At 53.1% G+C, this 23,516-nt stretch overlaps 3 protein-coding genes across 13 annotated transcripts in view; 2 read left to right on the top strand and 1 right to left on the bottom strand.

The window, feature by feature from the left end:
- Positions 1-13,555, top strand: part of STKLD1 (serine/threonine kinase like domain containing 1) — a 21,308-nt gene extending 7,753 nt beyond the window's left edge. Inside the window, exons 9-20 of one of the 6 annotated variants that reach the window (XR_010308465.1) lie at positions 395-555; positions 1,011-1,141; positions 1,802-1,885; positions 4,547-4,663; positions 5,430-5,564; positions 6,503-6,631; positions 8,355-8,483; positions 9,436-9,564; positions 10,592-10,729; positions 11,781-11,860; positions 12,773-12,897; positions 13,436-13,555. Coding sequence is in view for 5 of the 6 variants with exons in the window: in XM_064171415.1 (XP_064027485.1) it covers positions 395-555; positions 1,011-1,141; positions 1,802-1,885; positions 4,547-4,663; positions 5,430-5,564; positions 6,503-6,631; positions 8,355-8,483; positions 9,436-9,564; positions 10,592-10,729; positions 11,781-11,860; positions 12,773-12,826 (1,287 nt within the window). In the remaining variant the exon portion in view is untranslated. Of the gene's footprint in view, positions 1-394; positions 556-1,010; positions 1,142-1,801; positions 1,886-4,546; positions 4,664-5,429; positions 5,565-6,502; positions 6,632-8,354; positions 8,484-9,435; positions 9,565-10,591; positions 10,730-11,780; positions 11,861-12,772 lie in introns of all 6 variants that reach the window. The other 5 variants (XM_064171416.1, XM_064171415.1, XM_064171418.1 and 2 more) reach the window with 5 other exon arrangements.
- On the bottom strand, positions 12,677-23,073 carry REXO4 (REX4 homolog, 3'-5' exonuclease). Its single transcript, XM_064171420.1, has 8 exons — positions 22,712-23,073; positions 21,133-21,578; positions 20,223-20,378; positions 19,437-19,630; positions 18,139-18,227; positions 17,070-17,144; positions 15,639-15,713; positions 12,677-13,470 (listed from the first exon to the last, which is right to left on the bottom strand). The coding sequence occupies exons 1-8, from the start codon at positions 22,898-22,900 to the stop codon at positions 13,369-13,371; spliced, it is 1,326 nt and encodes a 441-aa protein (XP_064027490.1). The 5' UTR covers positions 22,901-23,073; the 3' UTR covers positions 12,677-13,368.
- Positions 22,990-23,516, top strand: part of ADAMTS13 (ADAM metallopeptidase with thrombospondin type 1 motif 13) — a 31,210-nt gene continuing 30,683 nt past the window's right edge. For all 6 annotated transcript variants that reach the window (XM_064171409.1, XM_064171410.1, XM_064171411.1 and 3 more), the window contains exon 1: positions 22,990-23,516. In XM_064171409.1, coding sequence (XP_064027479.1) covers positions 23,442-23,516 — 75 coding nt within the window. In that variant the 5' untranslated portion in view covers positions 22,990-23,441.

Below are 23,516 nucleotides of genomic sequence, written 5' to 3'. Positions count from 1 at the left end.
GGGCTGCTCTCGGTGCTGCAGCTAAGGACGTGCAGGGCAGTGTGGGGAGGACAGAGCCAGGCTCTGCTCAGGGATGGCCAAGGACAGGCCAAGGGACACTGGGGGCAGGCTGGAGCAGAGGAAGTGCCACAGGAATGTGAGGGAAAACTTTTTCCTTGGGAGAGTGCTGGAGGCCTGGAGCAGGCTGCCCAGAGAAGTGGAGTCTCCTTCTCTGGAGACATTCCAAACCCACCTGGATGTGCTTCTGGGTGATCCTGCTCTAGCAGTGGGGCTGGACTCAATCTTTGGAGGTCCCTTCCAACCCCTAACCACCTGTGATTCTGTGAAAATCCCTCAGCCCCCAGAGGCTGGCTGTGAGTGTGTGAAAACTCCTCTGGTCCCACGCTCTTTACAGGCAGAAGAGATAACCTCCCTGCTGCAGGCTATCAGAGAGGATCCTGGCCGCCTTGAGGGGGTTCTGACACTAATGCAGGAGGCAGACAGCAGCTCTGTGCCTTTACTGCCAGTTTTAAGCAAGATGCTGCAGGTTGAGCCCAGCATGAGACCCACAGCAGAGTGAGTTCTGGATGCTTTATTTCTTGTCCTGCACCCACAACACTGGGAATGTTCGCTGCTCCTTGAAAGAGCTTTGGGACTAGGTCATCTCTTAAGGTCCCTCCCAGCTCAAGCCATTCTGTGTGTGAGTCATCTCACAAACTGCTTCGTTGAAGGCAGAGGCTTGCTGCTCACTCAGCAGTGGGCTCTCAGACCTGGAGGTGCTCTTTTTGGCACAGTTCCATCACACACCACTTCCCAAGCCGTTAAGTTGAAGCCTCAGCATGGCTTGCTCAGAGTCAGCTCTTTCATTAGTCATTTTGAAGCAAATTGCTCGAGTTCTGTCAGAAGGAATCCAGTCTTCAAAGAAATGTGATTAGCTTCTGATGGCAGAATGAAAAGAAGAGCTTGGAGAACCATTTGTCTTTGTAACTTCCCTGCTCTAACTGCTTGCTGCTTTTGTCTTGTCCTTTTAGGGAGCTGACTGATGTCCCATTCATCAGGAAATGTTTGACTGTGGCTGAGGCCACCTCAGTAAAGCTGAAAAGGACTTTGCCTCCTGCAGTGATAGATATGCTCCTTCAGGGAGGAGTTGAAAGTGTTCTAGGTAATAAGGAAAAGAAGCTTCATGGTGATTCTCCTAGGAAATAAACCCCTGGTACAAGCTGGAGGTTCCCCCTCAACACATGGAGAAACTTCTGTGGTGTGAGGCTGCTGGAGGCCTGGGCCAGGCTGCTCAGAGAGGTTGTGGAGTCTCCTTCTCTGGAGACTTTCCAAACCCACCTGGAGGTGTTCCTGGGTGACCTGCCCTGAGTGATCCTGTTTCAGCAGTGGGATTGGACTGGATGATCTCTAGAAGTCCCTTCCAGCCCCTACCACTCTGATCCTGTGATGCCAGCAAAAGATCTGCTCCATTATATTCTCCCTAAGCCAGAGAATCTGAAAAGCCTCTTGGAATAATGCATTTAGAGCCCCTAACCCTGCTCTAATATCCCAACAGGTCCCCAAATTCCATCATGCCAAATGCATGGAATGCACCTCCAGAATGTGGAGGTGAACCACAGCACTTCCTCATATTGAACTGCTTGATGTGTCATGGGGACAGCTTAAACTGCTTTAATGACCTCTCCTCCTTGAATTAGCTCTTCAACAACCACAGATGACATTAGTTCCCCTCATATAAAACCACATCTTGCCCAAAACCAGAGAGAATTGAGGTGCTGGAAATGTTTGTAGCCAATGCTTAGACTTTTCTTGCTCTCTGCAGAATTCATGCAGTTTTTCCAGGATGTAGAAGCAGCACAGGTTAAAGCCATCCAGCACCTTGCCAGCCTTGGGAGAGATGGAAGTGGTAAGGCATTGGTTTGTTCCTTTACTTGTTCAGCTCTTTCTTTAGATAATGAGAAGAGGAAACAATTTCTCATGGCAATAAATAAGAAGAAATTACTCTTCCCAGTTCTCCTTTTTGCCTCTTGTGGCTGTGCTGGTGCTTTGTACGTACCTTTGAACAGCAGAGGTCAGAAAAAAGGGCTCTGGAGAACCCCTCACCAGCTTAGTGATCACAGTATCACCAAGGCTGGAAGAGACCTCACAGATCATCAAGTCCAGGCTTTTGCCACAGAGCTCAAGGCCAGACCATGGCACCAAGTGCCACGTCCAGTCCTGCCTTGAACAGCTCCAGGGACGGCGACTCCACCACCTCCCCAGGCAGCCCATTCCAGTGCCCAATGACTCTCTCAGGGAAGAACTTTCTCCTCACCTCCAGCCTAAATCTCCCCTGGCACAGTCTGAGGCTGTGTCCTCTTGTTCTGGTGCTGGCCACCTGAGAGAAGAGAGCAACCTCCTCCTGGCCACAACCACCCCTCAGGTAGTTGTAGACAGCAATAAGGTCTCCCCTGAGCCTCCTCTTCTCCAGGCTAACCAATCCCAGCTCCCTCAGCCTCTCCTCGTAGGGCTGTGCTCGAGGCCTCTCCCCAGCCTCGTTGCCCTTCTCTGGACACGCTCAAGCATCTCAATGTCCCTCCTAAACTGGGGGGCCCAGAACTGAACACAGCACTCAAGGTGTGGTCTAACCAGTGCAGAGTACAGGGGCAGAATGACCTCCCTGCTCCTGCTGACCACACCATTCCTGATGCAGGCCAGGATGCCACTGGCTCTCTTGGCCACCTGGGCACACTGCTGGCTCATGTTCAGGTGGGCATCAATCAGCACTCCCAGATCCCTCTCTGTCTGGCTGCTCTCCAGCCACTCTGACCCCAGCCTGTATCTCTCCGTGGGGTTGTTGTGGCCAAAGTGCAGCACCCTGCACTTGGAGCTATTGAACTCCATCCCATTGGACTCTGCCCATCTGTGCAGGCAGTCAAGGTCCCGCTGCAGAGCCCTTCTGCCCTCCAGCTCAGTCACATCTGCCCCCAGCATGGTGTCATCTGCAAACTTGCTGATGACTGACTCCATGCCCTCATCCAGATCATCTATGAAGCTGTTAAAGAGGATGGGGCCCAGCACTGATCCCTGAGGGACAGTGCTAGTGACAGCTGCCAGCTGGATGTGGCATCATTCACCACCACTTCTGATAACTGATACCTAAGATGAATCAGCAAACTGAGCTCTGAGGAAAGTAACTGAAGGCAGCCTGGGGGTCAGTGATGGAGCAAGAGGAAACTCTGTGTCTAGCAAAGCTGCAAGCTGTGTGTGAAGACTTCATTTTCTCCCAGCACCTGAACGTTTTTCACTGGAGGTTCAGCTCAAAGACCATTTGAGCTGCCACTTTGCTTGTGGTGTTAAAGCACAAGAGGTGTCCAGATCTGTAATCAATAAGGAAAAAATGATTTGCTGCTTTCATTGAGGTAATCTCTGTCTGGAGCTCTGTTCCTGAAGCAATCTTTACTCAATAACACAGCAGGCTTTGCTTCTAAATAACAAACTGAAAGGCTCCTTCTGAGCCTCAGTCAATCCTATTGACAGCAGTGCAAGGCCTTGCACTCATCTGGCTGATTGTTTGGCATCTCTGCACCACAGCTTACCATGACTGTTGCTCACATCACTGAAGGTGCTCAGAATAGACCCTTCAAACCCATCCTGTTTTCCCTGAGAGCTGTGGGGTCACTCAGGAGCTGTATGAGCTATCCCAAAAGCAGGCCACACCTTGAGTGCTGTGTCCAGTTCTGGGCCACTCAATTCAAGAGAGATGTTGAGGTGCTGGAAGGTGTTGAGAGAAGGGCAGCAAGGCTGTGGAGGGGCCTGGAGCACAGCCCTGTGAGGAGAGGCTGAGGGAGCTGGGGGGGTGCAGCCTGCAGCAGAGGAGGCTCAGGGCAGAGCTCATTGCTGCCTGCAGCTGCCTGCAGGGAGGCTGTAGCCAGGTGGGGTTGGGCTCTGCTGCCAGGCAGCCGGGGACAGAGGCTCAAGCTGTGCCAGGGCAGGTCTAGGCTGGATGTTGTTAGGAAGTTCCTGGCAGAGAGAGTGATTGGCATTGGAATGGGCTGCCCAGGGAGGTGGTGGAGTCTTTGTGGCTGGAGGTGTTGAAGCCAAGCCTGGCTGGGGCACTTAGTGCCATGGTCTGGTTGGTTGGGCAGGGCTGGGTGCTAGGTTGTGCTTGCTGAGCTTGGAGCTCTCTTTCAGCCTGCTGGATTCTGTGATTCCTAACTCTAGGATTCCTGCTGAAATGCTTTCCTCCACAGGTCCTGAAAAGCTCTGGGCCCGTGCAGATTGTTCTCCCCCACAACTTGCTGTCTGACCAGGGAACACTGCCACTGTGGCTGACTACTTTTAGCTTGCACAACCTTGCAGCTGCCTTTCATAAGAGATTCCCCACAGAGACTACAAAATCCTCTCAGCATTGTTCCTTCTCTACTTGCATTTTGTTCTCTTTGATCCAAGAATGTTGTCCTGCCCTATCACATCAGCCACAGGGACTCAAATTGAGTTGAAACTGCAACACTTGGAGGATAGATCCTCGTTGAACATTGAAGCTGAGTAACTGAGGAGTGTCTCAAATGATTTCTTTTCCCTGCAGCCTTGCCCTGCCTGCTGACAGTGGTAGAACTGACCACTTGTGCTATGAGGACTCACCTGGATTCTCTGCAGTTACAAGTAGATGGCTGCAGGTTGCTGCTTCAGCTTCTTAGTCAAGGTACAGTTCTGAGCCTTCCCATTTCTGTGCTGGATGATGCAGCCTCTCTCTTGTGAAGTCAGATGTGGCAGATGAGGTTTGAAATGGCTTCAGCAGTGGCTGTAGGGCATGAATTGGAGGTATTAGAAGAGTGTGAGCAGCTTTGATAAGAGTCTGCACTGTCATGGACTTTCCTCAGGGCTAGCAGACTTGAATTGCTGAACTCTATAAGGGTAGGGTTGGACTTGATGGTCCCAAGGGTCTTTTCCAGCCTGAATCCTTCTGTGCTTCTGCAGTTCTGTGTTGGTTTTTAAATGCAAGCTGCTGACCTCAGGCTACCAAATTTGTTTTCCTGCTGTGTGGTGCTATTAAACTGCCTTTGGTGCTGAGGGCCATGATTTAGCACCAGACTTGGTAGAGTTAGAGAATGATTTGACTTAATGATCTTTTCTGGGTCTTTTCCAACCCAAACAGTTGTATGAGTCTATGAAATGAGAGAGTCTCAGTCTTCTGCTCTTTCAGTTTAAACCATCCAAGTGGTTTTTAGCTTCTTGCATGATCTCTGTTGTCACTTCCTTGGCAGATTGACCCCAGTGACACCCTGATAATGCTGCAAGCTTGCAAGTAGGAAGAATTCTCTTTCAGGAAAACAAGATGTAAACTTTTCCTGTGTTACCTCAAGAAATGCTGCCAATGAATGTCAAAAGGAGGTGCAGATTTCATTCAGCACCACTGAAATGGGGTTTTTAAAGTGTCTTTTCTCTGTTAAAATATTTGCTTTGGACAGCTCTGGAACAGGATGTGGTGGTGCCCCTGGATGAGAATGTGACCAGCTCCCTGGTAGAGACAGTGAGAAAACACTCTCACAACCAGGAGTTCATCTCATTGGCCTGCAGGTTGTTGATGTTGATTGCAACCAGTGGTGAGTCACCTTCTTCATTTTGGGGGGAATGTTCTTCTGTTTCTACTTCTGGTTTCTGCACCAGGGCAGGAACACCTCTTATCCAGACTCAGCTGCTCAAGGACTCATCCAACCTGGCCTTGAACACCCCCAGGCAAGGGTGAACTGGGAGGAGGCTGTCTTCTTGCTACTCAGGGCTCACACACAGCTTGTACAAGCCCCACTTCTCTACTGCTGTAACGGAATCACACCAGGAATTGGCTGGGGGGTGTGCAGCCTGGGGAAGAGGAGGCTCAGGGCAGAGCTCATTGCTGTCTGCAGCTGCCTGCAGGGAGGCTGTAGCCAGGTGGGGTTGGGCTCTGCTGCCAGACAGCCAGCACCAGAAGAAGGGGACACAGCCTCAAGCTGTGCCAGGGCAGGTCTAGTCTGGATGTGAGGAGGAAGTTGTTGTCAGAGAGAGTGATTGGCATTGGAATGGGCTGCCCAGGGAGGTGGTGGAGTCTTTGTGGCTGGAGGTGTTGAAGCCAAGCCTGGCTGGGGCACTTAGTGCCATGGCCTGGTTGGTTGGGCAGGGCTGGGTGCTAGGTTGTGCTGGCTGAACTTGGAGCTCTCTTCCAACCTGCCTTATTCTATGGACTCCAAATCTGAAGCTGCTTGAATTGCCACCTTGCAAGCATTTGCAAACTAGACAACTTCTACCCTTTCAGTTCCTTTCCTGCACTGTAGATTTCAGATCTGGAAGGGAGGAGGCTGGGCAAACAGCCTTCTGAAAGGGTTACAAGTGCTGAACCTTGTGCTTGCTGCATCTTGGGTCTGGTTTACTTCCTTTTGCCCAGCAGCTGGTGACCTGTTGCTGGTTTGTCACCAGTTGAGTCGTTGCTGGTGCTGCCTGACAGTGAGAGGGACAAAAAGGACAGATTCTGTGGAATTCTTTTTCTTTTCCCCCCTCTCTTTTTCAGAAACTGCTGCAGAGAATCTCTGGAAAGTTGGAGTCATTCCAGACCTGCTGTCAGTTGTAAGATGTTTCCTTCCCAACGGCAACATTTGCCTCTCTTGCTGTGGAGTGCTCTGGAGCCTGGCTGTGAGCGGTGAGCAGAACACAGCAAGTATTGTGCCTAGGCTCATGTGACTGGGAGGCAGCAGGTATTGTGCCTAATTGAGTCCAAACATTCCTCTTGCTGAGGCTGGATTGTTTCTCCCATGCTGGAGAGATCTCTCTACAGCACTGCCAGAATAAGCTGAAGGGATCCGGGTTTAAAGGAGAGGAAATGAGTGCAGATCTCCTAGCAGCCCTTTTTACTTTGACACCTTGTCACAAAACTCTGTCTGCTTAGGCCAAGAGCTGCTTTGGGAAGGGTGTCAGAAAGCAAAGGCTGCAGACAGCTTCTGGGGTGACAGTCATGTGCTTTTGCTCTGCCCTTAGCAGAGGCAGTGCAGTGCAAACAGCCTCTTAGCTATCAGAATAGCATTTGGGATTAACAGCAGCTTATTTCTTTGTGCCCAGCTTCTCTTGGCAGAGCTGGGCTCAATCCTGAGTTGAACATCTCCCAGAGACTTCTGTTCCAAAAGGAATGTGATTGACAAGGTGGCAACTGTGCTCCTGCCCTTGCCTTGGGAACAAAGCAGCAGCAGCATCCCACAGTGCTGGAGAGCAGGGGCACGAGTGATTGCTTGAGCTGACCCCTTCTCATGAGGCTGCTTTGGGAGATTTGAGAGGATTTGTTTCTGTGGCATGTTCAGAGAGGGTTGGAAGCAGCTCTGAAGAAAGAGACTTGGGAGTGGTAGTTGCTGAGCAGTTCCCCAGGAGCCAGCAGTGCCCTCCTGCAGCCCAGAAGGCAGCTGTGTGCTGGGCTGCAGCCAGAGGAGTGTGGGCAGCAGGGCAAGAGAGGGGATTCTGCCCCTTGGATCTGCTGAGACCTCACCTTCAGTCCTGGTGTCCTCAGCAGGAGGACACAGAGCTGCTGGAGAGAGTCCAGAGGAGGCCACAAAGATGATCCAAGGGCTGGAGCAGCTCTGCTGAGGAACAGGCTGAGGGAGCTGGGGGTGTGCAGTCTGGAGAGAAGAATCCAGGGGGGTCTTAGAGCTGCTGCCAGTGCCTGAAGGGATCCTGCAGGGAGGCTGCAGAGACACCTTTGCTGAGGGTGTCTAGAGCCAGGCCAAGGGGGAATGGTTTGGAGCTGAGGCAGCACAGGGCTAGACTGGAGCTGGGGAAGAAGTTCTTCAATGTGAAGGTAGTGAGACTCCAGCACAGGCTGCATAGAGAGGCTGTGGCTGCCTCCTGCCTGGGGTTGTTCAAGGCCAGGTTTGATGTGGCCTTGAGAGCAGCTGAGTCTAGCTGAGAGATGTCCCTGCCCATGGTGGGGAGGTTGGAGGAGACAATCTTTGAGGTCCCTTCCAGCCTGAAGTATTCTTAGAGAGTTGTGGAGTGCTGGGATGTGAGTCTGTCTGCTTGCACTTGCTGGGATTTATTCTCTCTGTACAAGCAAGCAGCAGTCTGGTTTCTGTGACCAGCTAAATATCCATCCTCAGACCTAAATCTGTCAAAAAGAGGCTATTTTGGGAGGCTTCTTGCTGTGATCCCTTTGTATAATTTAAATGGCACAGAAAAGGAACTCCTGCAGAAGTTCAGCTCTCTGCCTGTGAGGTTTGGGTTGGGTTTTTGTGTTTAGATTCCTTCCCTCTGCTTTTGTTCCTCTTCAAGCAACACTGCATTGCTCCCATGCTGTCACCCCCCCTGGCATGTAACGTGCAGTGTGCTCGGGCTGCCATTACCTGGTTCAGTAACTCCCTTTCCTCTTTGTCATTCTAAAGCAGAGAGTGCAGACCAAGCGCTGCTGAGAAGTGCTGTGCCTGTGACCGCTGCAGTCCTGCAAGAGCACCTCCAGAACGGCGCAGTGGCAGAGTCTGCTTGCTCTGCCCTATGGGCATTGTCACTCCGAGGTGTGTTTTGCCCCTCCTCTCCTCTCCTCCCTTGTGCACAGAGAGTGCCAGACGTGTGTCTGTCGGTGCTGACCCTCTAAATGCAGGCTGCTTGGCCTTAGCAGGCTCTGCAGATGGCAGCAGAGTTAGGATCTTGCAGCCTCTCTTAGCCGATCTTCCCCGCACTTGCTCCTCACCTCCCGGTGAAGCTATTTTTGATGAGCTCTGGCAATTAGCTGACGAGATGCTGCAGATGGGTTCTGTAATGATGGGCAGCTACAGGAACCCTGTGCAGAGTGAGAACTTGATCTCTGGCTTATCTCTTAAGACCAAGAATCCCATTTGTGTTGCTCCTTTGAGCACAGCAGGCACTGGGAGGTTTGGGTTTATGCCTTTTGCTTTGGAAACTGACAACAATAGTCCAGAATAAAAAAGACAAAAGGCAAAGCTGTTTGATTTTCATCAACCTGTGCACTCCAGCTCATCCTTGCAGTGCTGCTTTGTGTCTCTGTTTCTTCCTCCTGTGAGGATATTACTTTGTGCTCACCTGCTGCCCTGTGCAGTGCTGCTTTGTGTCTCTGTTTCTTCCTCCTGTGAGGATATTGCTTTGTGATCACCTACTGCCCTGTGCTTCTGCCATCCTTCCACTAGCAAGAGCTGATTAAATCACCCTGAGCAGTCTCATTTCTAGTCCCCACCAGCAGGACAGTTCAGTGTTCAGGGCTCTCCAGTCCTTGTGGCTTGGAGAATGAAAGGGAATCTTGGCACAGAAGGTCTGTCAGACATTTAAAGCTCTGGATCAGTTCATGCTAAGACCTCTTTGGGTCTTTGTTTTTACTGTGATACAAGATTTCACCTGCTTCCTTTAACTTCCATGCCATAGTTAAGGTGATTTGAGAATCAGGAAGCAGAAGTTGAAATGCTGATTGTTTTTAAAGGCTTCTGAAGTTTTGGGGGCTTTGTTTTTCCTCAGGTTGCTTAAGTGAAGATGAGTTTGAGCCCACAACTGTGCTTCTGTTGGATGCACTCAGAGAGAACCCAGGAAGAGCAGTGCTGGTGAAGAATGTCTGCCTGGCCTTAGCAAGCCTTCTAAGGCTGTCTGGTACCATTCAGCAGTTCCTACTCATTGCAAAGCAGCTCAGGAGTTGGGAGGGTTGTGGATAGTTGAGAAGTTCCCAGTGAGAGGGGATTGACATCTGCTCTCCTGAGTTAACCTTCTCTTGCAGGAGAGGAAATCGTGACACTGGAGGTGTGAATTTGGTGTTTTCTTCCCATGGGACCCAGTGGGCCTGAGAAGCATCAGAGCAGTACAGTCTGATCTAGCAGTAACTGAAATGGTTTGGTGTTTTGTGATCTTGGAACTGTGCCAAAAGGTGGAGCTCAAAGTGAAGGCAAGAGACACTTCAGTAGCCCTGGGGCTCTGCATGGTGGTGTCAGCTCTGTGTGGCTGGCTGCTTGTTGTCCACATAAGCTTCAGCAGGGCATGAGAGGGGATTTTGCCCCTTGGCTCTGCTCTGCTGAGACCTCACCTCCAATCATACCTTCAGTTCTGCTGTCCCCAGCATAAGAAGGACACAGAGCTGCTGGAAAGAGTTCAGAGGAGGGCACAAAGATGCTCCAAGCGTTGGAGCAGCTCTGCTGTGAGGACAGGTGGAGGGAGCTGGGGGTGTACAGCCAGGAGAGCAAAAGATTCCAAGGGGACCTTTTGCTGAGGGTGTCTAGAGACAGGCCAAGGGGAATGGTTTGAAGCTGAGGCACAGCAGGCTTAGAGTGGAGCTTAGGAAGGAGTTCTTCAGTCTGAGGGTGGTGAGACTCTGGAATAGGTTGCCCAGGGAGTCTGTCGATGCCTCCTCCCTGGAGGTGTTGAAGGCCAGGTTGGATGGGGCCTTGGGCAGCTGAGTCTAGTTGGAAGTGTCCCTGCCCATGGCAGGGGGGTGTGTGTGAGGTAGATGATCTGAGGTCCTTTCCAACCTGAGCCATTCTAGGACTCAGAACAGCTTTTAGGAGGAGTGCAAATAATGGGAATGACTTCCTGGAAGACTCTCACAGATGTGCTAGGGGGAGCAGGGCTTTGGGAAGCAGATCCTGCAGTCTGCAGCTGCCCAGCAGTGTTTCTGTCTCCTTTTCAGAGATACCAGCTCTGAGATTGGTAACTGATTCAAATGGTAGTGGAATAAACCTGCTCACAGACACCTGCCACCTGCACTTCCATGATCCACAAGTGGTGGAAACTATCTGCATGCTGATGAATGAGATGGTTCAGTATGGTGAGATGGATATTTGCTGAGCCTCTTCCTCTCCCTCACCCCCAAAACATAGTGAAGAAATGCCTAAAAGCAGCTGCTGCAGAGACATGAGAGGGTTCCCAAGCACTGGAACAGGCTGCCCAGGGAGATGGTTGAATCCCCATCCCTGGAGGTCTTTAAAAGAGACAGAGCTGTGGTGCTGAGGGACATGGTTTGGCACCAGGCTTGATAGAGTTAGAGAATGTTTGGCCTGGATGATCTGAAAAGGTCTTTTACAGCCAAAACAATTCCATGGATCTGTGTTAGCAGCAATCAGGGAGGACTGTGCCTGAGCCAGGAGGATGTGTGATGAAAGCAGGACAAGAGAGGGGGTTCTGCCCCTTTACTCTGCTCTGCTGAGACCCCACCTGGAGCACTGCATCCAGCTCTGGTGTCCCCATTGTGACAGGAACATGGAGCTACTGGAGATGGTCCAGAGGAGGCCACAAAGATGATTCCAGGGCTGGAGAGCCTCCCCTGTGGGGACAGGCTGAGAGAGTTGGGGGCATTTAGCCTGGAGCGAAAAGGCTCCAGGTAGACCTTAGAGCAGCCTTCCGGTGCCTGAAGGAGGCTACAGGAGAGCTGGGAAGGGACTTCTGACAAGACTTGGGAGTGGCAGAAAGAGGGACAATGGCTTTGGGCTGGAAGAGGGGAGACTGACAGTGGAGATGAGGAAGAAATTCTGGTGTCTCACTGTCAAGAACAGGTTGCCCAGGGAGGTTGTGGATGCTTCCTCCCTGGAGATGTTCAAGGCCAGGTTGGATGAGGCCTTGGGCAACCTGGGCTGGTAGGAAGTGTCCCTGCCCATGGCAGGGGGCTGGAACTGGCTGAGCTTTGAGGTTTCTTCCAACCCAGTCTATGAATTAGAACTGAGAGCTCATCTATTTGTTCTTGGGCAATTACAAATGTCTCTGGGATGTTCATTCCAATTCCCCTCCTCTTGCCCTCTCCTCGTGTAGATCTGTTCTCTCTCTGCTCTTTGAGCTCCATTGGCAACTGTAACCATAAATGCCCTTGCTTGTTTACACCACAGATGATGTTCTGCTGGAGATGCTGTCCCTGAACATGGAAGAACTGCTGTCTGACATAAAGAGCCACTTCCCTTCTAGCATGGTATGTAGGAGTCACTGTGATAACAGGCTGGATGCTTCATGTATTTCTGGTGATGGATTTTTGTCAGCCCCTCACTGCAGAGGGGTTAGAATGGTTTGGGTTGGAAGGGACCTCTAAAGCTTATCTATTCCATTTAATCAGGTGGTTAAGAGTTGCTTTGGATTTCACAGGATCAGCCCTCACCTCATTTTAAGGGCTGAGGGAGCTGGGAGTGTGCAGCCTGGATGAGAGAAGGCTCCAGGGGGACCTTAGAGCTGCCTGCCAGTGCCTGAAGAGATCCTGCAGGAAGGCTGCAGAGGGGAATTTTCCTGAGGGTGTCTAGGGCCAGGCCAAGGGGGAACGGTTTGACGCTGAGGTAGGGCAGGGTTAGATGGAGCAGAGGAAGAAGTTGTTCAGTGAGTGGTGAGACTCTGGCACAGGCTGCCTAGAGAGGCTGTGGCTGCCTCCTGCCTGGGGGTGTTCAAAGCCAGGTTGGATGAGTCCTTGAGCAGCTGAGGCTAGCTGAGAGGTGTCCCTGCCCTGGACAGGTTGGAGTAGATGATCTGAGATCCCTTCCATCCTGAGCCATTCTGTGATGATGTAGGTTCAGACTGAATGTGAGGAGGAAGTTCTTCACCATGAGAGTAGTGAGAGCCTGGAATAGGTTGCTCAGGGAGGTGGTTGAGGCCCTATCCCTGCAAGTGTTTAAGGCCAGGCTGGCTGAGGCTGTGTGCAGCCTGCTCTAGGGTAGGGTGTCCCTGGGCATGGCAGGGGGGTTGGAACTGGCTGCTCCTTGTGGTCTCTTCCAACCCTGACTGATTCTATGCTTCCACAAAAGACTTTTTTTAGACACTGTTTTTATTAATAGAGGAATATAAAAACAAGTGGAGCAAACCCAGTTCTGGGCTGGACAAATCTCCTGTTTCTCTCCAGGAGATAAGGAGCCTTGTGGATGCAACACTCTTGAAACTGCAGAAGTATAAATGAAAACCTTTTTGTACAAGAACAGGACTTGTCCACTTCTGGTTCAGACAGAGAAGTTTGGATCCTCCAAATAGGTTGGCAAAAGCTTTTTCTCTTCAGAAACTTTCACACTGGGCCATTAGTAATGGATAAACAGCTCTAAACTGGGAGGGTTTGGGTACCACGACAGAGATTAACAGCAATAATGAGGAGTTTGCCTTACTTTGAGACTTTATACTTTCAAGATTTGAGTCCTGGCAGGTTTTTTTTTCCCCTTTCATCTACTGTGTTTTTTTAAACAACCCTTTCCCAGTCCATTTCCTTTGCAGAAACCAAACTGAAGCACTTCACATGTGCAGGTTTTTGTTACAAATGTTGTTTAAACACAGTAGCAGGCATTGGGTTGTGGGTCCCATTCAGAGAGGGGACACTGGCAGCATTCACTTAGCAGGTCAGAAGCATTATCTTGACTGATTTTATCAAGCAGCTGCTGTTAGTTCTTGGTTATCTCTAAATGTGCCCTAGAATGTGGCAGGAAACCAGCAAATGCTGCAGATAAAAAGCATTCAGGTTTTAGGTTTCTTGTTGTTAGGTTTGTTCTTGATAGCAGCTTCCCATTTCTTTTTCTCCAAGGTGTAGAGTCTCATAGCTGCTTGTGCATCCTGAATCTGAGAGAGAACAGAACAGGAGGCTTAATGAAATGTAGCTGCCATGCTTGAAGTGTTAATAAACAGCAAAATCTTCCTTCCTTTCGAGTAATGTTGCAGAGTTTCTTCCTAGATTTAGGTTCTGTGACTAGTGGAAAGAGACTGAGCAGGTGAGGGGCCTGTGTGCCCAGCAGAGCCAACGGCATCCTGGGCTGGCTCAGGAGCAGTGTGGGCAGCAGGACAAGGGAGGTTCTTCTGCCCCTGTGCTCAGCACTGCTCAGGCCACCCCTGGAGTGCTGTGTCCAGTTCTGGGCTCCTCAATTCAAGAGAGATGTTGCAGTACTGGAAGGTGTCCACAGGAGGGCGACAAAGCTGGGGAGGGGCCTGGAGCAGAGCCCTGTGAGGAGAGGCTGAGGGAGCTGGGGGGGTGCAGCCTGCAGCAGAGGAGGCTCAGGGCAGAGCTGATTGCTGCCTGCAGCTGCCTGCAGGGAGGCTGTAGCCAGGTGGGGTTGGGCTCTGCTGCCAGGCAGCCAGGGACAGAAGAAGGGGCCTCAGGCTGAAGCTGTGGCAGGGCAGGTCTAGGCTGGATGTTGTTAGGAAGTTGTTGTCAGAGAGAGTGATTGGCATTGGAATGGGCTGCCCAGGGAGGTGGTGGAGTCTTTGTGGCTGGAGGTGTTGAAGCCAAGCCTGGCTGGGGCACTTAGTGCCATGGCCTGGGTGCTTGGGCAGGGCTGGGTGCTAGGCTGGGCTGGCTGAGCTTGGAGCTCTCTTCCATCCTGCTGGATCCTACGGGTTCAGAGCACAGCTCACCAGCAGGCTATGCTCTTCTCTTTCTCATTGTAACTTGGGAGACCAGAAGGATTTAAAAACGCATTTGGATTCATTCATCATGGAAGCTACCTTTAGAATTTGCCTTGGTCAGTTCCCTCCTCTGTTGAATCCCCCCCTGAAGGAAAAGGCACTGACTGGTGCCATTCAGCAGCAGGCTCAGTGTTTTATGCTATGCTGCTTTTAAGGTAAGCTGAAGCAATATCTAGAATTACCTTTTTTTTTCCCCCTTGAGGATCTCAGAGTAACAAGAATTAATACTGAAACAGAACACAGATGACTTGTGCACAAGTTTATGACTAGAAGGAAAGAATCCAAGTGCTGTGAGCTGTGTAACAGCAAGCAAATGGAAATGGCAATCCTGCTGTGTGCTGCTGCCTAAGCAGAGATTGCTGACTCTGGCCAGTCCCAGGCACAAATCCAAGCTGGGTGCAGAGCAGGTTGGGAGCAGCTCTGAAGAAAGCTTTGGGGATGTTGGTTGCTGAGCAGCTCTCCAGGAGCCAGCAGTGCCCTCATGCAGCCCAGAAGGCAGCTGTGTGCTGGGCTGCAGGCAGAGAAGTGTGGGCAGCAGGGCAATAGAGGGGATTCTGCCCCTGGGTTCTGCTCTGCTGAGACCTCACTTCCAATTCTGCCTCCAGTCCTGGTCACAGAGCTGCTGGACAGAGTCCAGAGGAGGGCACAAAGATGATCCAAGGGCTGGTGCAGCTCTGCTGTGAGGACAGGCAGAGGGAGCTGGGAGTGTGCAGCCTGGAGAACACTGCCAGTGCCTGAAGGGAGCCTGCAGGAAGGCTGCAGAGAGACTTTTGCTGAGGGTGTCTAGAGACAGGCCAAGGGGGAATGGTTTGAAGCTGAGAGCAGGGTTAGAGTAGAGCTGAGGAAGGAGTTCTTCAGTCTGAGGGAGGTGAGACTCTGGAACAGGCTGCTCAGGGGGGCTGTGGCTGCCTCCTGCCTGGGGGTGTTCAAGGCCAGGTTGGATGAGGCCTTGAGAGCAGCTGAGTCTAGCTGAGAGGTGTCTCTGCCTGTGGCAGGCAGGTTGGAGGAGATGATGTGTGAGGTCCCTTCCAACTTCAGCCAGTCTATGGCTTAATGACTTTGAGATGCTAGAATGAAGCCTCAGCATTCTGGAATGAACCCAGCCCCCACAGCTCTCATGCAGTGCCCTGACCCCCAGCCAGGAGTGCACTCACTGAGCAGTGCTCTGAGCTCTCATGCAGTGCCCTGACCCCCAGCCAGGAGTGCACTCACCCAGCAGTGCTCTGAGCTCTCATGCAGTGCCCTGACCCCCAGCCAGGAGTGCACTCACTGAGCAGTGCTCTGAGCTCTCATGCAGTGCCCTGACCCCCAGCCAGGAGTGCACTCACCGAGCAGTGCTCTGACGTCTGCACACGAACGTTCAGCAGCTTCTCACAGAGCAGCTTCAGCGATGGCCTGGAACTCTGCAAGCACAACACACAGAGTCAGGCATCCAGTTCTGGAGCCCCTGGGACAAGAGGGCTATGGATGTACTGGAAGGTGTCCAGAGAAGGGCCACCAGGATGAGTAGAGGACTGGAGCTGCTCTGCTATGACAAGACTGAGGAAGTTGGGGCTATTCAGTCTGCAGAGGAGAAGGCTCCCAGGTGACCTTTCAGTATCTTAAGGGGGCTACAAGAAAGCTGGGGAGGGACTTTATAGGCTGTCAGGGAGTGATAGAACTGGGGGGAATGGAACAAAGCTGGGAATGAGGAGAGTCAGCCTGGATGTTAGGAAGAAGTTCTTCAGCATGAGGGTGATGAGAGCCTGGAAGGGATTGCCCAGGGAGGTGGTTGAGGCCCCATCCCTGGAGGTGTTTAAGGCCAGGCTGGCTGAGGCTCTGGGCAGCCTGCTCTAGTGTGAGGTATCTCTGCCCATGGCAGGGGGGTTGGCACTGCCTGATCCTTGTGCTCCCTTCCAGCCCTGACTAATTCTATGCTGTGGCCACTGCTGGAAGGACCCTTTAGAAGGGTCTGGAGTGATATAAGGAGGACAATGGTTTGAAACTGGAGCAGGAAATGTTTAGGTTGGACATCAGGAGGAAGTTCTGCACAATGAGGGTGGTGAAATACTGGAACAGGTTGCTTAAGGATGTGGCTGAGGCCTCACTCCTAGAGACACTGAAGATCAAATTTGATGTGGCCCTGGGCAGCCTGCTCAAGTTAGATGTGTCCCTGCAAGTTGGACATGTCCCTGAGCTTTGAAGGTCCCTTCCACCCCTGTGCAGTCTGTGAACAGTCTGACTCCAGCAGTCTAAGCAGAAGCATGAAGCCATCCATTGCTTTATATCCCTGTGCAAATGATGCCAGTGAGGATCAGCCTCACTCAAGTGGAACTGTACCACTCTGGAGAAGTCATGGAGGCTCCAAGCCTGCAAAGCCAGGTTGGAAGTTGCAGCTTGGTCTAGTGGAAGGGGTCCCTGCACATGGCAGGGGAATAGGATTCCATGATCTTTAAGATCTCTTCCAGCCCATTCTGGGATTCTGTCCTCTTGTCCTGCAGCCCAGAAAAGCATTATGAAGACCATGGAAGTGCTGAAGAGTGGAAAAGCCACTGAATTTTGTGCAGATATTAGCAGCAGTGCTTGTACTCAGCTAAGTAACTCACTGATGGATCTCAAACACCAGGCAAGCGTTCAGCTAGCCTGGTGCTTCCAGGTGGAAAAGCAGGGATCCCTGTGGCTGGGGGCAAAGAAGGAAAGGGTCAGGCAGAGGCCAGTGCAGGAGGTGCTGGCAGCTGGCAGTCAGTTTCTAGAGGGCTACTTTCCCCTCAGTTCCTTACCTTGACCCTTTCTTTGAAAGGTTTGTACCTCTGTGTGTCACGGATCTTCTTCTGGGGGTGATCAAGGAAGAGGACCTGGAAGAAAAGAAACTGCCAGTCCAAACCATCCTGCAGCTTGCACACTGATGCAGCTGAGTGCACAGCTCCTGCAGCTGGCACACTGATGCAGCTGAGTGCACAGCTCCTGCAGCTGGCACACTGATGCAGCTGAGTGCACAGCTCCTGCTGCTGGCACACTGATGCAGCTGAGTGCACAGCTCCTGCAGCTGGCACACTGATGCAGCTGAGTGCGCAGCTCCTGCAGCTGGCACACTGATGCAGCTGAGTGCACAGCTCCTGCAGCTGCTTGCACACTGATGCAGCTGAGTGCACAGCTCCTGCAGCTGCTTGCACACTGATGCAGCTGAGTGCACAGCTCCTGCAGCTTGCACACTGATGCAGCTGAGTGCACAGCTCCTGCAGCTGGCACACTGATGCAGCTGAGTGCACAGCTCCTGCAGCTTGCACACTGATGCAGCTGAGTGCACAGCTCCTGCAGCTTGCACACTGATGCAGCTGAGTGCACAGCTCCTGCAGCTGGCACACTGATGCAGCTGAGTGCACAGCTCCTGCTGCTCCCTTCCACCCACTATGAAATAGAGTTCAAAACCATGAATGGACAAGCCCAAGATCCACTCAGACACCAGTTGGTGCCTCCTTAGCAGGAGAACCAGAACTGAAGCTGGCAGCATGACCTGCAGTGCTGGTGTAGCACGCCCTGAGACACCTGTCTCTGGTGAGGGGGCCCAGGCTGCTGAGCTCTGGGGGCTAAGCAAAGCATGCAAACACTTTTCTCATCACTGTTTCCTTCCTGGCTCTGCAAGTGAGCACACCAGTGCCGTGGGGAGCACCCCAGTGCCGTGAGGAAGAGTCTGGAAGCTGAAGAACTGGGCAGGTAACTGTGGCTGTCCTAGGTGCAGCAGACACTGAGGAAGTTTTCAGGTTAGGGGTGCTCAGCAGCCCCAGGCAGTTGGATTAGGAACTGAATCAACCTTTGAGCCTTCAGAAGAAGAAAGCTGCAGCCCTGTACCTTTAGATCATTGCGTAAGGAGTGTCCCACTAAAATCCTTCCATTCAAGATGTTGGCAACCTCCTTCTGAACTGTTTTGAAGTCTTCCCCTAAAAAAAGGCCACAGGAGGAAACAGTTTGCATTAGAAGCACCAAACAACTCGACCCTCTGTGGCCAGAACACTGCAGCTAAAGCTCTGCATCTCTTTCAGTGAAGGCAGCAGGAGCGTTGGGCCTGGAGCTGGACTAATTTGCACAGTTCACCAAATCCTCTGCTTGCTACAGGAGAATTTCAGAGCACTCTAAGGGAATGCTGAGCCTTAAGGTCCCTCACAAGCCCTTCTATGAAATAAACTTCCTGTTATTCTCACACCATCATCATAGAATCAGAGAATGGCTCAGGTTGGGAGGGACCTCACAGATCATCTGCTCCAACCTGCCTGCCATGAGCAGGGACATATCTCAACTAAACTCAGCTGCTCAAGGACTCACCCAGCCTGGCTTTGAACACCCCCAGGGAGGAGGCAGCCACAACCCCCTTGAGCAGCCTGTGCCAGAGTCTCACCACCCTCACAATGAAGAACTTCTTCCTCAGCTCCAGTCTAACCCTGCAGTGCCTCAGCTTCAAACCACTCCCCCTTGGCCTGTCTCTAGACACCCTCAGCAAAAGTCTCTCTGCAGCCTTCCTGCAGGATCCTTTCAGGTACTGGCAGCAGCTCTGAGGTGCCCCTGGAGCCTTCTCCAGGCTGCAGACCCCCAGCTCCCTCAGCCTGTGTTCACAACAGGGCTCCTCCAGCCCTTGGATCATCTTTGTGCCCTCCTCTGAACTCTCTCCAGCAGCTCTGTGTCCTTCTTATCCTGGAGACAGCAGAACTGGAGGCAGGATTGGAGGTGAGGTCTCAGCAGAGCAGAGCCAAGGGGCAAAATCCCCTCTCTTGCCCTGCTAAAGCTTATTTGGACAACAAGCAGCCAGCCACCCAGAGCTGACACTGCCATGCAGAGCCCCAGGGCTACAGATGTGTCTCTTGCCTTCACTTTGAGCTCTATTTCCTCCTCCTGCTGGGGACAGCAGAAGTGGAGGCAGGATTTGGGGTGGGCTCTCAGCAGAGCAAAGCCAAGGAGCAGAACCCACAAGTTACTTGGTTCTAGTGCATCAGTGACCACTCTGCAAGAAGCTTTTCTTAGCATCCAGGCTGCATTTGATTGTCCCAGTTCTCAAAACAGATCTGAAACCTCTCTGAGATTTCCATGGCAGCCTGTTAAGATGTTTCCCTCCTTAAAGCACACTTTTTGGGGGTGCTGGGGGAGAAGCCTCCTACCTGATTTTATGTTCTGAGGGCGTATGCCACTGACAGCTGTCCTGTAGTCTGTCACCTCCTCTGTGGGCTTCACATACTTGTCATAAATGCACTTCCCAAACTGGTTGACGATGGACACTCGAGCCACGATGCTGTCTTCCCCCTTGGGCCCCACTCCCACCATCTCACAGTCCATGGCTACAGCTTGTGTCAGCCTGCAAGACAAAAAGACAGCTCAGTGACACTGGAGGAGAGAGAAGGCTTTGAGAAGACCTTGGAGTAGCCTTCCAGGATCTGAAGGGGAGCTCTAGGAGGGCTAGGGAGGGACTATTGACAAGGTCTGGGAATGACAGGAGGAGGAGGAGGAATGGGTTTAAAGTGGCAGAGGGGAGATTGAAAGTGGATGGTAGGAAGAAGTTGTTTGCAGTGAGGGTGGTGAGAGACTGGCACAGGTTGAGGGTGATGAGACACTGGCACAGGTTTCCCAGGGAGGTTGTGGAGCACAGAAGCACCCAACGTGATCTTTGATCACGTTGGGTGCTTCTGTGCTCCACAACCTCCCTGGAGGTGTTCAGGACCAGCTTGGATGAGGCCTTGAGTGACCTGTTCCAGTGGGAGGTGTCCCTGGATGAGTTTTGAGGTCCTTTCCAACCTAAACCATTCTATGACACCTCTGCCACCAGAACAGGGCAAAGTGCAGTCTTGCCTGCCAGCAGGCTGAGGGGAGATGCCAGCTTGTGCTGTGCCACCTGCAAATTACAGCTGGCAGAAGATCATCTCAGTGCCCCTTCCTGCAATGCCACTCACCCTTCAAAAGCCTTTTCTTTCACCAGCACTTGCTCCACAGACAGTTTGGATTGGTCTGTTTCCAGCCCTAGGTTTCTCCTAGCAACTTTGGCTGCTTCAGGTCCTATTGCTGCTTCAATGTCTTTGGGATCGACGTCATCAAACCAGATTTCAGGCCTGTTAAAGCAGAGATTTGATTACACTGAGGAGCCTTCAGCCAAGCCCTGGATTATAACAGGATAAGAAAAGGACATTTAGCATTTAAATCAGGCCATCAGCTCTGTGAGGATGAGTCTGGTGGTGTGAGCTGTGCAGGTCTGCTGCTTCTGAGGAGCAAGGTCAGCATGCCTTTTACTTCACCTCAGATTCAGTCTGCAAGAGTCCAGCTGGCTTGGATGCACACCTCCCAGAAGGAATACTCACACAGATGGCTGAGGCCTTATCCTGGCAGGCCTAGGAGATGTCCTGGCTTGTCCCATCCTTCTGCTGATGGGGGAAGCAAGGATGGGAGGAAAACAAAGGCTTGGGCCCACTATATCCTCTCCCAAAGTGATAAACAGGGACCCACAGGGGTTTAGGCACTTGTTGGTGTCTTGCCCAAATAAGGGTGAGCAAGCCCTGGGGTCACCTCATATGGTCAGTTTGGCAACTGCCATCTGATTGGTGACTCTCTGTGGCCAAAGGAATAGAAATGGAGCTAAGCTGCAAGCAGCTGAGATGCCTCTGCCTCAGTGTGTGCTGCTTCTGCCTGCCTGCTCTGCCTCACTGTGCTTCTGTGCTCCACAACCTCCCTGGAGGTGTTCAAGGCCAGGTTGGCTGAGTTCTTGAGCAACCTGCTCTAGTGGGAGCTGTTCCTGCCTATGGCAGGGGGTTGGGACTGGCTGATCCTTGAGGTCCCTTCCAACCTAAACCATTCTGTGACTCTACTCACTCTTTGGGGGGCTGCTCCACAGCTTCTTCAGCTTTCCTCCTCTTGTGTTTTACATCCTCTTTCTCCCTGACAGTGTTGGCATTCTGCCTTTTTTCCTTCTCCTTGGCAGCTTGACCATTTTTCTTTCCCTCCTTTACAGTGTTGCCATTTTCCTTTTTCTTCTCTCCAGTGTTGCCATTTCTCTTATTCTCTTTGCAGCCTTTCCCACTGCTTTTGGTACCATTTAAAATCCTCTCAGCTGCAACCTCCTTGGGTTCTGCCTTAGCCAGAGGAGGTTTTTCCTTAGCAGAACCATGGTCCACTTTAGGTGAGGATTTGGCCTTCACCTTCCCATTGACAGCTGAGCCTTCGTGGCTGGTCCCAGCTTTGACTGGATGCTTCTTTTTGGTGTCTGTTTGACATGCAGAGAGGGACTCATTGGAGCTATTTCTCTGCTGTTTCAGCAGCTAAAAAACACAGAATGGGAAGAAGGATTATTTTGGTGCATCTCAACCCTGCCAGGGTTCCTGCCAGCTGGAAGGTGTGGCAGTGCCCAGGGGTCCTGCACTCTCGAGCTGGCTCTATGGGAATTAGCTGCAAGGACTCAAACTCAGCACTGCTCAGGCCACCCCTGCAGTGCTGTGTCCAGTTCTGGGCTCCTCCATTGCAGAGAGATGTTGAGGTGCTGGAAGGTGTTTGGAGAAGGGCAGCAAGGCTGGGGAGGGGCCTGGAGCACAGCCCTGTGAGGAGAGGCTGAGGGAGCTGGGGGTGTGCAGCCTGCAGCAGAGGAGGCTCAGGGCAGAGCTCATTGCTGCCTGCAGCTGCCTGCAGGGAGGCTGTAGCCAGGTGGGGTTGGGCTCTGCTGCCAGGCAGCCAGCAACAGAAGAAGGGGACACAGCCTCAAGCTGTGCCAGGGCAAGTCCAGGCTGGATGTTGTTAGGAAGTTGTTGTCAGAGAGAGTGATTGGCATTGGAATGGGCTGCCCAGGGAGGTGGTGGAGTCTTTGTGGCTGGAGGTGTTGCAGCCAAGCCTGGCTGGGGCACTTAGTGCCATGGTGTGGTTGGTTGGGCAGGGCTGGGTGCTAGGCTGTGCTGGCTGAGCTTGGAGCTCTCTGCCAACCTGCTTCAGTCTACGCCTGATCCCTGCCTGCAGCACTTCATTCCTTGATACAAAGGCAGTGCTATGGACAGAGGAATCAGTGCAGCCTCAGCAGGTTTGCAGGGGGCACAGTCGACTTGCCAGAGGGCAGGGATCCATCCCGAGGGACCTGGACAGGCAGACTGAAAGTGGATGTTAGGAAGAAGTTGTTTGCAGTGAGGGTGGTGAGAGCCTGGCACAGGTTTCCCAGGGAGGTTGTGGAGCACAGAAGCACCCAACGTGATCGAAGATCACGTTGGGTGCTTCTGTGCTCCACAACCTCCCTGCAGGTGTTGAGGACCAGCCTGGATGAGGCTTTGAGTGACCTGTTCTAGTCCCTGCCTGTGTGTGGACATTTGCTGTGTCCAACGTGGGGCTGCAGCCGCAGATCCGCAGCGTGGCCCCGGCGCCCTTCCCCACTCCTTCATCTCTCCCCAGCCGACCCTTCCCCGGCTCCCCTCACCTCCTGCAGCGCCTTCCAGTTGGAGGAGAACTCCCCTGGGCTGCGGGGGGGAGCTGCCGCCAGGCCGGGGCCTTTCTGCGCCGCCTCCCCGCCGCCATGCCCGGCCTTGCCCTTCTTCTTCTTCTTCCTCCTCCTCCTCTTCTTGCCCTTCTCGCGGGGCTGGGGCTCGCCGGGGCTCTGCTTCGCCATGCGGGGCTCGGCGGGGCGGAGGGAGCGGCTCTGAGGCGAGCCGGGGCCGGGGTGGGTGGGCGCTGGCGGCCACGCCGGGAGGGGAACTGCGCAGCAGCGCACCGGGCCGGCGGGGAACGGGCAGCCGCGCTTGGGTTCCGCCTGCCGCCGCTGCCCCCGGGCACCGGAGAGCTGCCCCCGGGCACTGCGGAGCTGCCCCGAGCGGACTCACGCTGCTGCCGTGGCGGCGCCTGGCAGGGCCCCTGCCGAGCGGCACAGAGCCCCTGTCCCCTCCGCACCCCCGGCGCTGCCCGGGCTGGCTCCGGGCTGGCTCTTTGGCTCGCCCCGGGGTTGCGCAAAGCTTCCCCGCAGCGGCTCGGGGCCAGCCTGGCCTGCAGGCCCTGCCCGCCCCCGTCCCGTCCCGGCCTGCCCCCCCCGGCGCTGTTTGTGTGACCCCTGCGCCCTTCCCTCCCGCTCCGCGCGGTGCGCCCGGGGCCGAGCGCCGCTGGGATCGCTGGAGCGGGCCCGGGGCAGAGGCGCCTGCGAGCCCCCCCCCGGCAGCATGGCGCTGGGCTCGGCCCTCCGGCTCTTGGTGATGCTCCCCTTGGGCTTCTGCTGGCCGCCGGCTCCCCGAGAG

Source organism: Pogoniulus pusillus, chromosome 35 (genome assembly GCF_015220805.1).
Source record: "Pogoniulus pusillus isolate bPogPus1 chromosome 35, bPogPus1.pri, whole genome shotgun sequence".
NCBI classification, from domain to species: Eukaryota; Metazoa; Chordata; class Aves; order Piciformes; family Lybiidae; genus Pogoniulus; species Pogoniulus pusillus.
Note: the sequence above shows the minus strand (reverse complement) of the source record. Positions and strands in the feature narration are given on the sequence as shown.

Bases quoted from the DNA above. Each gene is read 5' to 3' on its own strand.
- REXO4 (XM_064171420.1), bottom strand. From the start codon at position 22,900: ATGGCGAAGCAGAGCCCCGGCGAGCCCCAGCCCCGCGAGAAGGGCAAG. The intron at 17,145-18,138 runs GTACAGGGCTGC...CTTTTCTTCCAG, and splicing joins CCTTACGCAATGATCTAAAG to GTCCTCTTCCTTGATCACCC. The intron at 13,471-15,638 runs GTGAGTGCACTC...GTTCTCTCTCAG, and splicing joins AGACGTCAGAGCACTGCTCG to ATTCAGGATGCACAAGCAGC.